Here is a 10,142-nt window from a genome sequence, read left to right as displayed (position 1 = left end):
TCTTTCCCTCTTTCCTATAAAGTGCTTCTCATAGCTTGCTGTCCACATGAGAAACAACTTCAAAATGAGAGTAAGGACTTCATTACAATCCAACTTAATGTTACCCAGTACTTGCCTGCTAAATATAGTGTTGCATAGCGAAGAAAAGATTTATATACTAAAATGAAGCAGAAAAGATTTATATACTAAAATGAAACATGAAGTGAGTAAGACAGATTTATCAATCAATGCCTAAAACACAGCACAAAGAACATGTAAACAAGGAAAAATGTTATTATAGAACAAGGAAAAATGCTATTACAGTGAAGTTCCCATCTGCAAGGTTTACAACAAAACGTTAAACACAGGATGCATTCCTCAATGTAAGTACTGCAACTATTTCTTATCTATTTAAACACCTGAGAGGTGCAGTCTACAGGTCCTGAAGTTGTATGCCAAGATGCCTATATGATCATATTACCAGCATCAGGCAGGTCATTCCTGGACATGCACTGATATGAAATGGCTTCATTGATTCATGCTGAGCATTGTGCCCTGACCCTTGGCAAAACACTGAAACACAGGAGCAGTGCTGGCGATATCACAAGCACAGCAATCACTACCTAACTGACTGGTCTTGTAGAAGAAAGCACAGAACAAAAACCCACTTGTTTCACAGCCAGCTTTTCATGCCTTTCAGACTCCTATAAACTAGCACAATATTGGTGGAGTTTGACTATAAACAAGACAGAAGAGGCTTGAATCAAAAACATACCTGTTGATTTTGGGCTTTGTAAAATGTTTTGCATTTTGCAACAAATTTGAGACAACAGTCTTTAAAACATGGAAAACAATGGCCATTTTATCAATCTGCCAGCAGAGATCAAAAATCTGTAATTGCCTGTAATCTTAACTGAAGAAAAAGTAATCTAATATTCTTATAGCCAGGACCATGGCCAAGACAAACTTAAGAATCACGGCTAGTCAAGATATATTCCCATTAATACTATTTGGAGTATTACCTGGATTATTGGTTGTGTGATAAAAGGATGGAGGTATGGCATTAGCTTGCAGTAGACATCAGCAATATTCAAATACTGTGCTACCACAGTGATAAATCCAACTGCACCATAACATATCCAAAGATTAGGGTGACACAGGAACGGTGCTGAAAGAAAAATAGGCTGTTAAAATACATCATTCATATAGCAGAGAGATCATCCTGCATATGGCAGCCTGTGATGTAATTTCCTTCTGATAGAATTACTCCCAAACTGAGCCTTCCCTCCTCCAGAGCACCAAGGTGAAAACATTCATACAAAGGAAATTATTTCATGGATTTCACTGTGCTCATGCTGCTCAGTTTCCTTGCTCTGGCCAAAAAGCATATTTTCCCTATTTATTCATTTCAATCCCTAATTGTCAACTACAGATTTGCAATGGAGACAAATCCAAAAACAAATATCAACCACATTCTGACAATTACAGTGAATCCTAATACTGGTGGGTTTTTTTTTCTTTTTAAGTGAATACTTTATTCCTTCCTGCTTTCCCTCTCTTCCTTGAAGAGTCTTATTATATTCTGAAGAGTATAGTATAGTTTAGTATAGTATAGACTCTGAAGAGTCTACTTATATTCTAAGATTATGAGACTCAGAAGTCCCTCTAACTATGTGGGCTTTAAGAAGTTGTTGTCAAGCCATTGTATCTAGTCATGAGACATAATCACAGATCATCTGCCCCAAACTCTGAGTGCATTTGAAAAACTGTAACACTAAGAAGAAGCAGACTACATCTCAAAAGATCATTTGGTATTTTTTTTCCATAAATAGCTGGTAAATCTTGGGCACATCTAAATTAAATGGATAAGCCTGATAAAGAAGGAGAGACCAACTCTGCAACCAAGAGTGTATTGAGTTAATGGGTTTTTATGGTGTTAAGAGTAAGAAAGGATCATGATTGTCTGAATTCTCTCATCTTCAAATGCTAATCTGTAAGCATTTGCAAGTTATGTGCCTGATGGACTACCAGAAGCAACCAGGATTTTTTCTTTATAGGAGGTTGTCATGTAGAACAAGGAAAGCTCTTAAAGCAGAAAGTTTTTGGACTAATCCGAGAAGATACTTCCGATTTGTTCCACCAAAACAATTATTTTAGATTCCTGAGCACTAACATGGTTCAACTAGCAGTAGTTCCTTACCACAATTTTGTTTAGATTCTAAAACAGCACTGCACATTTGCATTCTGGACAGCTAAACTGACAGTGTAGCTTTATGTAGCACTGAGATTTCTTTACTAAGAAAACAGGGTATTCTCCAGTATTCCAACTTACCAATATCACAAGCAAACTCATAAATATGGGGCTTTTGCAAGAGCCCCAGCTGGCACATACAAGTAAGAGCATTGAGGGCTTTATAAATGACAAATTCTTCAGCATCACTGAGACCTTGCTGAAGCAGAGGTTTGAGTATTGATGAGCTTTGCCAGCCAACATAAGCAGCAACACCTGAAACATAAAAAGAACACATAAGAATCCAAAGCAAATTGATAAACACCAGAAAACACTATGTCTTCCCATCAGAATTGAGAGGAAACATAAAATAACTATCATATCTAATCTAATAGGGTAATAATATACTTTTTCAGGTCTTAAAGCTGGACTTTGCAACCTTTTGCTAAAAGGAAGGGAGGAAGAAGAGAGAAATCCCCTCAGTGCCACTGTTACAGAAAGGCATCTGCTCCCAGCTACAGGCAGCAGAGCCTGCACTTACTTAAACACCAGTTAGAGAGATCAGTTTTAAAGATGTGCAAAAGCTTGAAATAAAATAAAAATATAATCATAGAACTTTATCTTAATTCTTCTGTGGATGTTTTGAACAGATACTAGGAGAGGAGTTAAAAATACAGGTTACATGTCTTCACTTTTAATTGCTTCACATCTCTCTCTATGTCTTTTGCAAGAAGCCAGGACACTCTGACCTGTGCTTTGGCTTCTCCATTGCTCCTTCTAAACAATTTCTGATAAGTTATCAACATCACCTCTTGGCAGTTGGGAAAGTTTTCTTGACCCACAAATCCTGAGCACTGACTGTCAGCAACAGTCATGTGGAATCATTTCCAACACACATGAAGAATTAGATATACTCAACAGCTGATGTGATTACTGGTAAAATATTTTTTTAACTGCTATGAAGTTTTCTGAAGTGACGGGAATCTTTAGATGAGGTTTTAAGGCACTAAAAAAACTTTTCCAGTTATATGTTTAGCATATGCTAATGCATAGTTTTCATCATATGAACAGATTTACTGAAGTTAATGGGACCATGTACACATGTGAAGTGATGCATCTACGATAGAGCTTGCAGAAATCCTAGTATTCACTTGCCATAATTTAGCTTTTCAAGCTAGTGGCTGTAGCAGAGATTCAAAGACAAAAAAAAGGATTTAAATTCCAATTTTTTTAATGTTAACCTACCCTAGACTTAAATGCCTCAGCCTCATATGTATTAAATATTTGTACCTACATTGTTTCATCTTCATTCCCTAAAAAAACATTTCCACCCAATAATTCAAAAAAAGTCTTTTCTTATAAATTCTAGAAATCTTTATTAAAAATGACTTTTATATGACTTATTTTTTCATATCCTGGAAACTGTTAATTTATTTATGTTATTTTCTTTCTACTCTATTTAGCTGAAACCAAACACTTACCAACAATGCTGTCAAAGAAAGCTCCTCGAAGATGCCAGTCATTCTTGTCATTTAAGAAAGTGATCATATGAGACAGAAGAACATCATTGGCTTTTTGACGTCCAAAGAACACACACAGTCGTGTTATTCCATTTTCCATCAGTGTTTGTTTCACAAGGCTTGCAACTCTGCAAGGGGCAACAGGATGAACATTTTGGCTGATGAGAAACAGCATGTGCATGTGTACCACCTGCTGCTAAAGGAGTTACAGTGACAGGTCATCCTGAAGAACACCAGACTCAGTAAGATGGGCAATGCAACAGAACCTCAACAGTTCCAACAAGGGCTTACCAAAGACTTCAGGCTAAGAATGAGGCAGTGACAAAGACAAACAGTAGAGAAATGTGAGACATTTTTACCCAGATCAATTTATTCTAAACTTGTTGCAACTTCCACTAAGATGATTCTGCTCATTTTATACATACAGGTGATATGCAAATGTGAAGAAGCATCAGAATGAGTCAGCAGCAACGTTACCACAGTAAGCAAAATGCTCTGAGGCAATTTTGGTTTGATATGTTTGACTATGAGTTTCAAAATTTGTGAACTGACAACAGATCAAGAGTATGTTTTTAGTTAGGCAGATAGATTCACTTCATTAAGCATACAGAGCGGAATATAAGAACATTTGAAAAAGTGAGTGCTTCCCGTTTCATTACATTTCTGCAGTTACCCTAACAATACCAATGAAAAATTTGATGACCTTGCCTGTGGCATCTACTCCATGACACAATTAAAAAAATATTTCTGCTAAACGGAAATAACAGATTGTTAATGCACTGGCTATTATTGAAAACTGTACCAGACAGGATCTCAAACAAGTAACACAAAAATTTCAGCTACTGCTGCACCAGGTTTGAGGGGTGATTATCATTTGCCTGCAGTCAGAAGTCCAGCTAATTTGCTTTCTATCATGAGCCTGTCTATCAGTCACATGAAAAATCTGCCTCCTGGGTTCAAATTTCTCATGCTTGGTTTCTGAAAGGGTGAAAATAACAGAACTACTCAAGTTTCTTTCTTCCTTGTGTTACTTCCTTCATCTCCAAGCTATCTCAAGGGATAGGGGACAGCATTTCCTGGAAATAGAGCCCATACTATGGAGCTTCCTCTCTCACTCCTCAGCAATTCTAAGCACCCCATGGCTTATGTGAAGGAACTTGAAGAGGATCTTTTATATTTCATTTTAGTAGGTTCATTGCTGTTTTATTTTGAAGTATCATCCTGCAACTAGTTAAGAGACAATTGTCTTTTCCCCAAATGGAATATGTGCAGGATGTTTACCAGCTCTGATTAGTCACAGATGGATCTACTTAGCCCAGAAGAGAAACGACAGTTTTTAACCACAAACTCTTCCCAGTTTAGAAGACTTGCCCAGCATTCTTCTGGGAATTTATGCAACACTAAAAGGCACTGGAGATGACACACAGGTCACTTATTACTATATGTCTTTCTGAAGGGAAAGGAAAGGAAAACCCATCCTTAGGATTTTAACTCATTCTCTGTGTTAGTTATAATACAAAGTTACAGTAATGTTACTGCCAAATGGAATCCAGCCATTTAGTTTGGCCAGGCAAAAAGACAAGAATTGTGAGGTGTAGGGACAGAAAATGAAGAATGACTAAAAAATACAGCACTATGACTATGCTAGAATTTGACAGGTTTTCCAAAGCTAACAGTGCTTCCCACACCAACAGAAGCAGTACTTGGAACACAGGAGTGTTTTTGCAGCTGACTTGTTTATGAGACAAGCTGGAAGTGAAGCTGGACATGCAACCAGGCAGTCAGCATCACAGTCAAATACCTTGAGGACCATTGGAGAAGAAGAATATGTTCATTTTTATACTTTTTTGTCTCTCACAACATTAAGAGCAGAGGTGTCTGTCTCTGCATGAAGCTGTAACACACACACTTCGATACTGGTCAAGGCAAAACATTCTTCCCATTTAATAGGAAGGCTAAGATTTGAGAGATGAGACAGATCAGTGCTAGCTGGGAGCTTTGGCCCATGATTTGCTATTATAAGCAGGCAAAAAGTGATATTACCTGTGTCATAGTTATCACTAGGGTGAGATGTTTCATCCATTTCTTCACCATTTGGTTCATTTTCCATATTCAGATTTTTCAGCTGTACTAACTCCAGAAATCTCAGAGCTGTTTCTGCCAACAATGCTATGTTTTCTGCAACGGAAAACACTTTGGTTAAGAATTGTTCTACTTTCCCAATTTACATCAGTCTGATGATCCCCCTGAAGAGAGATTATAGCCATTGACAACACCAGTCATGATGGGCAAACAAGACTGAAACTACACAGCATGCTCTGGTCAACCCACTTCTGTTGACTCCCAGCAAAGCTACCAATACATCAAATTACACAGTTCTTTTGTCATGTAAACAAGTGGAAAAATCCTAATGATATTAGGTGTAACAAAGACTAATTTAACACTTCTAAAACTGGCCCTAAATGCCACTTAATCTCAGTTTAGCGACTAAATAACTTGATAGAATGTAAAGGCCAAATAGCCTGAATTACCTAACATTGCCACATAGTAGAGTGCAGCAAAGTAACAACAAACCACCAGACTTGGATAAGTATCCTAGGGAATAACAACTTGTTACGCTGGAATCCATTTTTAGAACATCTGTCAGGGTATCTATCCAGACGATCTGGCACCGTTCTGCACCATTTGGAAGCTGCTGAAGCAACTCAGGCTGCATTATATGGGTCAGGCCACTGCTGGCACAGGAACAATGACATCAAGGCACAAGTCCCACTTAAGCAGCCGTTCTGAGTGTCATCCAAAACAACAGCAACATGCCAATGGAGCCTGTCCACAGCCCAGACTAAATCCTCTTAAGTCACAAGTCCAACCACTTCCAAAAGTGTACCATAGTAAGAGGGGTTACCTCAGCTAGACTACCTTTAAATACATCTATGTATTTGAAATTTAAATTGATCACGGTGACCACAAGCAATTGGTTCTATTCATTAAGTATACAAAGTATTCAATACTAGTTTTATCAGTTTACTTAGTAAACAAAAACATCACCTGAGGCATTTTCAACTGAAAACCACATTTACAACTAAAAAAATCCCCAAACTAAAACAACACACCTGAAAATGTGCTAGTCACAGAAAGTAAGGGTACATAGTAAATACCAAACATGGGCATGACTACAAAGCTTCTTCCTGAACTGTGCAGAACTCATATATCTGAATAACATCTGAAGAAAACATCTGTTACAGTGTAAGCCAGTTTATTACACAGCAAATAATCTAATTTCAGCCACTGCATTTCAAATTTCATTTTGTGGGAAAACAACTCTGCAGCCCAGCAACACATTGATGCTTTAAGTTAGTTTTGTATTTATTCAGTTCCACCAGGCCATTTTAGGTAAACAATCAGAGCTAATGCAATGTGAGTACAGGTGCCATTAGCTGCAGTCATTTCTGAGACTTCTGGTGAGTTTTACTGACAGAAACAGTTAAGAGAATACAGAAAAGCTCAAGATTTGGAGTTTTGACTGGATGTCCTCTTACCAGCATATGCAAGTCTGACGATGGTGGCTTCATCCTGGGCCAGGTGTGCAATGCCTGGCAGAATGTATTCTGGGTAAATGTTAATATCATTGCGTGGCACCTCTTTGACGAGAGCAAGAACTTTAGTTAGTGTCCTCACAGATTCTGCCCTCACCCTGGGCACAGAGTCGTTGCTGAAATGTAACAGATAAGGAGTAATACGATCCAGAAGAATCTCTACACTTAATCTTGGTGCTAAATGAAGAATCAGCTCCAAAGCAGCCAGTTTTGAATCACAGTATTTGAGAGTCTGTAAACAGGATGTTATCACAGACACTAGAATAACCAGCCCATTCTCTTTTGTCTCTCCCTCGGCCTTCTCTGTGCGATCGTGCCCACAGAGATTGTGAATGATGTTGTCCAGATCTTTACGTATGACCAATATACGCTCATCTGCTGACACAAATGTTTCCTTGGCAAACTGGGCCATGTAAGGCTGAAGGAAAGTGTAAAATATTTCGGGAAATGCATTGTTACGTTGCTGTTTCAAATAATCTTCGGCTGCTAAACGTTTATCTGGCTCTCGATGGATCATCTGAGTGACCTTGAGAAAGGCAGAAGTAGGAGGGAGCAGGAGAGAAAGATTAAAGGTTTAGACATTTGTAATACAAAAACATCAAAACCCAAACCTAACCAATAAGCAATCTGTCACAGAAGCAGGTGAACTACAAACAGAACACGCAGATGGTTCTAATTCTGTAGTCCATCCTTACCAGTTCTCTGATACTGCGGTCTTCAATTTTGTTTAGGACTTGATCGGGGGAAAAGAGGCCATTTCTGTAAGCCAAAAGCTGGGATAAATCAAACAAGGGTACACCTTCTGTGAAAAGCTCTGCTATTACACAACCTGGGAAACAAAAAAAGAAGAAAAAAAGATGTCAGAGGATTATAAACAGATGTTTTAACTTTGTTTTCGATATGCAGACAAGAACAAACCCTAAACAACTCATTGCTTGATTAAAAATAAGGCAAACAAGTTGCCAAATTAATTTGCAGAAAGGAGATAACATCTCAAGCTCCAAAACATGGCTTTTATACTTGATGCCTGAAATACGTCCCAAGTAATATATTTCAAGCATGTCAACAGCAGAGAAGTTTGCAATTAGGAAACATGAGGCAGTGACTTCAGCCACCTGCCAGCTGGAAAATCCATCACTAGAAAAGGAGCCCACATCACTGTCATGTGGAAGAAGAGTGTGGTAAGTCAGCATGGATCGGGCAGTAGGTCAAAATTAAGCAACCCTTTTACAGAAGGTAAAGAAATAACTTCTGCTCCCACAGCTGATGCCAGGAGACAGCATATATTCACTCACACATGACTGCCAAACACAGACCCCTGTGTTGTGTACACAACACAAAGTACCTCTTCAAAGAACCCACTCCTGCAGTTTGCTCCCACTAGTCTGCTTTATTAGTGGAGTGTCTCGAAAGTTTGGCCATAAGAGCAACTTGTAAAATGAAGTACTCATTTCCTTTAGATTCATATTTTCACTCTCTTTAAGGGAGAAAAAAACCCCAAAAAACAAGGGCTAAACTCGTGGTTTTCAAACTGCCCAAGATAAGCCAAGACTCAAGGCAGTCTCCCACAGTCGAACTCTAACAAGTACTTGCAAGTGGGACTATGCTCCCATCTCCTGCCTGTGGGGAAAAGGAAATGAGAATGGGCTTCTAGAGCCAATATTGCCAAACTACCCTGAAAGCTGTCTCAGTCCCCCCAGAACTGGACCACTGACTGGTTCCTCCTCTCGGGCCCCATGAGGCACATGCTTCTGTCATAAAAAGATGATGGTCTGTGCCTTCCAGAACCACCTCTTTCCTAGAGCATAGTTGAACCATAACAGAATAGTTTGTGATTTCCCTCCTCAGACAATAGTGATATACATAAATTATGTAGCCTACTGTGTTGTGTCAGTACTTTTCTGTGAATGAAAAAGGTTTGGGTCTTTGCTTAAAATAAGCAAGTTTTTTAACATGCTGATATCCAAGCCTGCTGTAAAAAAAAAAAAAAGACCCGAAAAAGGGACCCAAACTCTTCTGCACTGCATTAGTCAGAAACAACACACAGGTCTCTCCTGATAGTTCCAAGTACCTGCAGAAAAGATATCCATTGCACGTTTTAACTCCCCTCTTGTTCGCTGATTGCTATTTGCCAAGTCTACCAAAGGAGTTGAAGGGTCCCGCATATTTTCCAGCTCCGTGGCAAACATGCTGCCATCAACAAAGCGCTCAGGAGCGATGTAACACGTTCTCCTCCGTGATGTGTCAAAGAAATAGTTGAAGTCAGCAGGATTGTCTTCAGGAAGGTAAGTTGGTTTAAAACTGGCAAAGTCAGTTAGAAGAACCCAGTTCCAGCTGGTCACCATGATGTTCTCTGTTTTAATATCCCCGTGGCGGACTCCAGATTTGTGCGCTTGGTCCACTGCAGTGAGGATCTGGAAAGCAATCCACCTTTTCTCAATGTTGTTCAGGAATGGCCTGGTACTAATTCGGTCATAAAGGTTGTCCCGTACGTACTGTCTGAAAAGCATGGCGGCCTTCTCAGACAGGGTGGCTTTCTGGAAGGGGAGGCAGTTCTGTGCCGAGTGTAACCTTATCTTCAGCTCCTCCAGCTCCTGCTTGTAGCTCGTCAGGGGTAAGGTCGGATCCTGAATGGCAAACACCTTCACGACCACCAGCCCCTCCCGGTGCTTGGCTCGGGCCACCTTGAAGAAGCGGGTGCTGCCCAGGCTCTTGTCATACTCGAAGTCGTGGATGTCCGAGAAGTAGCTGTCCACCGATAGTATCTGCGAGGGAGCGATGCCAGCCAGCTGGTTCCCCATGGCGGCACCTCCTCCG

General features: G+C 39.6%; 1 protein-coding gene across 1 annotated transcript in view; it reads right to left on the bottom strand.

Moving 5' to 3' along the window:
- The window catches only part of PIK3R4 (phosphoinositide-3-kinase regulatory subunit 4), a 21,795-nt gene extending 11,659 nt beyond the window's left edge, over positions 1 to 10,136 (bottom strand). The window contains 8 exon segments of the mRNA XM_017734550.1: positions 1,002 to 1,147; positions 2,312 to 2,485; positions 3,691 to 3,844; positions 3,847 to 3,857; positions 5,773 to 5,907; positions 7,269 to 7,851; positions 8,021 to 8,154; positions 9,397 to 10,136. Coding sequence (XP_017590039.1) covers positions 1,002 to 1,147; positions 2,312 to 2,485; positions 3,691 to 3,844; positions 3,847 to 3,857; positions 5,773 to 5,907; positions 7,269 to 7,851; positions 8,021 to 8,154; positions 9,397 to 10,126 — 2,067 coding nt within the window. The 5' untranslated portion in view covers positions 10,127 to 10,136.
- Between the last annotated feature and the right edge of the window lie 6 nt (positions 10,137 to 10,142).

Source organism: Corvus brachyrhynchos, unplaced genomic scaffold (genome assembly GCF_000691975.1).
Source record: "Corvus brachyrhynchos isolate BGI_N302 unplaced genomic scaffold, ASM69197v1 scaffold94, whole genome shotgun sequence".
NCBI lineage: Eukaryota > Metazoa > Chordata > Aves > Passeriformes > Corvidae > Corvus > Corvus brachyrhynchos.
The sequence above is the reverse complement of the archived record's forward strand: the minus strand, read 5'-3'. Positions and strand labels throughout refer to the sequence as shown.